The following is a 3659-nucleotide window of genomic DNA, read 5'->3' on the forward strand; positions in this document are numbered from 1 at the left end:
TTATGCTCTATTTTTATTCTCTATTTTCATATCTTTTAAGTAGTGGTTTAGGCTAAGAAGAAGGGGATCTTTAGGACCTCTCTAGTATTAATGACAATTATTCAATACTAGTTAAATTTTCTCTCTACATTTAAATTCAAATTCTGAAAATTTCACCATAAAAAATTGAGATGGCAAAAATTCAAACCATTGAATTTTGAAAAGCTACTCCAAAGATTTTCACCATCTTTTCTTACCTTTCAACTGACAAATTTTCGAAAAATTAACCTCTAAATCTGAAGTATTAGTGAAAACCGGATATTACATAAATACAAGCAATTGAAAATCATAATGAAAGATAAGATATGACGATAAAGCATGCACCCGGTAATTTATCCAACTAGGAGACTATAATTTAAGTTCATGCCGCACTCAAAATTCACCAAGAATCATTCTTATATACAAACATGAAAATATATATTAATTAAAGGGTCGTGCCATGTAGGAAGACCTTCCATTAATTTCACGATTGTCATATGAGTAAATGACATCCCATCAAGCCCTTTAGCCTTTTTGAAGTTGTCTAAATAAATAATAGAAGAAGAGGAAAAAGCAGCAGCAGAGGACACAAACAACGATCGGAAGCCCAGAGAAATGTGGTAGCACAGCGTACATGCCGGTCATGAATGCCACCACCATTGACCCCATGCCAAACATGGTGAGAAGACAGCCCCAGACATAGTGTTTTTCGAGATACTCCACTTTTTCATGAATTGCCATATAAAAGTAAACAAATGTAGCGGATACCGAGAAAACCATGGCTAAGGTATCCGTCACAACAAATGCTTTGAAAGCTGCTTTCTTTGCCAGGATTGCCTTGCCATCATTTTCATTGTAACCACCAGGCAAGGTGAAGCCAGCCGCAAAGGTTACAGTTGCTACAAGTGCTGCCACTATCAAATGAATTTCACCCATTTTCTTTAACTTAGAGATGGAATTGTCTTTACTGTCTTTACTTTCACTGCTATCATTGTCTTTCTTGTCACCCGGGACCCAACTTAAAGGTCCAATACCCACTTCCTTACTTTCGCTGAAGTAATCCAGGAAATATTTCTGAAATTTTACAAAATAAAAACTTTTAGCCTTCTGATCCCTTGTCATGAGAAGAAGCATAGTACATGTGTGGCTGTTTAGGCAAGAATGAGGTTCGAAATTCAGTCCTCTCAACTGCTTCGGCTCGGTTTGTGAGTGATTCTATTCTAATAAAATCTAGATTATTGTCTTGTGTTATTTTCATGTAAATTAATTGTGTAGTAACCAAAATTAGGCAAGTAAAAATATAATATAAAATTATGTGTATGTATTTAGATGTGTATGAATGTAACCGGTCAAATGAAATCAAGTTAGAGATTTACCTTTTGCAGCCAACGGTCGTTGACTCTTGAAACTATGTCCTTGGGGGTTAAGTTGTTATTGTTCAGCCCCATCTTATCCACTCTATCGTCCAATACAAATTCTTCATCATCAACTAGGTAAGAAGCAAGCAGGTGGAGGGGCGTGTCTCCTTGAGCATCTCTCTCATTTAAAAGTCCTCTCACTCTTAATCCATCATTTTGTAAAAACATCCTAGGATAATAATCTTGCTTATTCATCATGGCAAAGTGAAGGACATTTTTGCCGTTATCATCAACCTGCTCGCAACAATCTGGAGAGTAAGATAGCAGCAGATCTACTATGTCTTTATGGCCAAGTTTAGCTGCAATAAGAAGGGCTGTTTGCTTGCCACGTTTGATTCCGAGGTAAGCCACAGATTTATCTGGTGATTTGTGTAGTAATTGCTTCACAATGGTAGTATAACCAAAGTGGGCAGCACAGTGAAGGGGAGACCATCCATTTTCGTCCACTTCTTTGATTAGAGATGGCTTCCATTCCAATAACTTCGTTGTTATTTCTGATAAATAAATGAATATATAAAGATAAAAATTAATACAGAAAAAAAAATATTTAACAATAGATTGGATGACTAATTAACCACTCAGATCTGCATATAGGTACCTTGGTCATTGCGAATTACAGCAGCATGCAGAGCAGTTCTACCCAAGATGCCACTGTAAGCTGGTGAAGTGCTGGTGTTGTCTATGATTATTTGCACCAAGTCTCCATGTCCTCGCTCCACCGCCATGTAAAGAGGCGTTCCACCAGAAATATTAGGACCATAGGTAAACTGAGGGTCTTCCTCAATCAATAATTTCACCACCTCAGGGTGATGATACCTCACTGCTTCATGCAAGGCTGTGTCTTTCCCCTCATTGGCCATCCTCAGAATGGCCTTATCTACTCCAACCCCACTTTCAATCTCATGGGGAAGTGCTTTTGCGGCTTGAATTAGAGCTTGGACGACTGTCAAATGCCCTTCTCTTGCTGCAAGGTGAAGTGGGGTATCTCCTTTCAGATTGCTCTGTCCCAGTAGAGATGAAGAGGTAGTCAATTGAAGGATCTGTTTGACAGAGTCCACTTGACCGAATTGAGCTGCTATATGCAGGATAGTGTTCCTTTTTGGGGTCAGTTGGAGGCCAAGATCACAAGCTTCTAGCATCTGCTCCAGCTTGCTGATGTTGCCTTTTAATGTAGCCGTGTACAAACCAGCATCCATGTATGTGGTCTTGGTTTGGCTATCATCGTAAGCTGCAAATGGGACCAAGTTGTCTAGATCGGCACTATCATCAGAAGTATTGGGTTGATCCATGCGTGACTGAGCGATACTGCCTTCTTCAACTGTTCTAATGCTTCTTAGTGATGCGGAATGAAGATTATCCTCGATAGCAGAGTCTCAAAAAAAAGGAAAAAAAAGCTGAGTGGTTTCAAGAGCTAATGCAGGAGATGGTGGGAAGAGGGAACACCACTAAGGGAATATGCACTTTGTGTTTAGAATTTGAAGGTGGACGCAGCAATGCTTTGCTTTTGCTTTCAACTCCGCGTTAGCTTGACCTTTGAAAAGATTCTCTTTGTTTCAAATTTGCTGTGCGATTGACCAAGGCAATAGATATGCGTGTTGGACTTTAAAAGGGGGATGGATTTATAAATTATCTGTCTATTCACTGCTATGATTAATTATTACATCATCAGAAGAGAGCACAAAATTGGTCTCTTCTAGGCAGGTGATGCGACTCTGCGTGGAAATGAGGCATTTGGAAGAGGTCAGAATTCATTATTGGATTAGTACAGACGCGTATGAGGATCCACTTGCTGGTGTGGGACCCCCCTATCCACTTAGCCACCGACGTTTCCGTGTAGAACGGTGGATGGCCGTCTTACCGCATTCTGAGGTAGACTTCAATTTTTTGGTGTTTTTTGGTGGACTCCGCCTCCTTTTTGTTCATTTCATTCTACTCCTATCTTCGCTGCCCTCTTGTGTTTTCTTTTCATACTTAGGTAGGTAGGTCTTAGTTATTTTTTAGATAGATATATGAAATTTGAATTTTATAAAGTGAGTTACTATTTTTTGATTTTATTTTTTATTTTTTATTAATTTTTTTTAATTTTTACAAATAAACACACTTTTACCTGTACTTCATCATATCTAGCCGAGAAAGTCTTTAAATGTCATTCCTGTAGAATGACTTTCACCAAATAGTTGGATTCTTGATAAATATATTGCTATTAAAAAAAATAATATTTAA

General features: G+C 38.3%; 1 protein-coding gene across 1 annotated transcript; it reads right to left on the minus strand.

Moving 5' to 3' along the window:
• Positions 1 to 345: 345 nt before the first annotated feature.
• On the minus strand, positions 346 to 2966 carry LOC117914029 (ankyrin repeat-containing protein ITN1-like). Its single transcript, XM_034829187.1, has 3 exons — positions 2035 to 2966; positions 1395 to 1930; positions 346 to 1092 (listed from the first exon to the last, which is right to left on the minus strand). Exons 1-3 carry the CDS (start codon positions 2723 to 2725, stop codon positions 544 to 546), a joined length of 1776 nt encoding a protein of 591 aa, XP_034685078.1. The 5' UTR covers positions 2726 to 2966; the 3' UTR covers positions 346 to 543.
• Between the last annotated feature and the right edge of the window lie 693 nt (positions 2967 to 3659).

The sequence above is a fragment of the Vitis riparia genome, chromosome 5 (assembly GCF_004353265.1).
Source record: "Vitis riparia cultivar Riparia Gloire de Montpellier isolate 1030 chromosome 5, EGFV_Vit.rip_1.0, whole genome shotgun sequence".
Classification (NCBI taxonomy): Eukaryota; Viridiplantae; Streptophyta; class Magnoliopsida; order Vitales; family Vitaceae; genus Vitis; species Vitis riparia.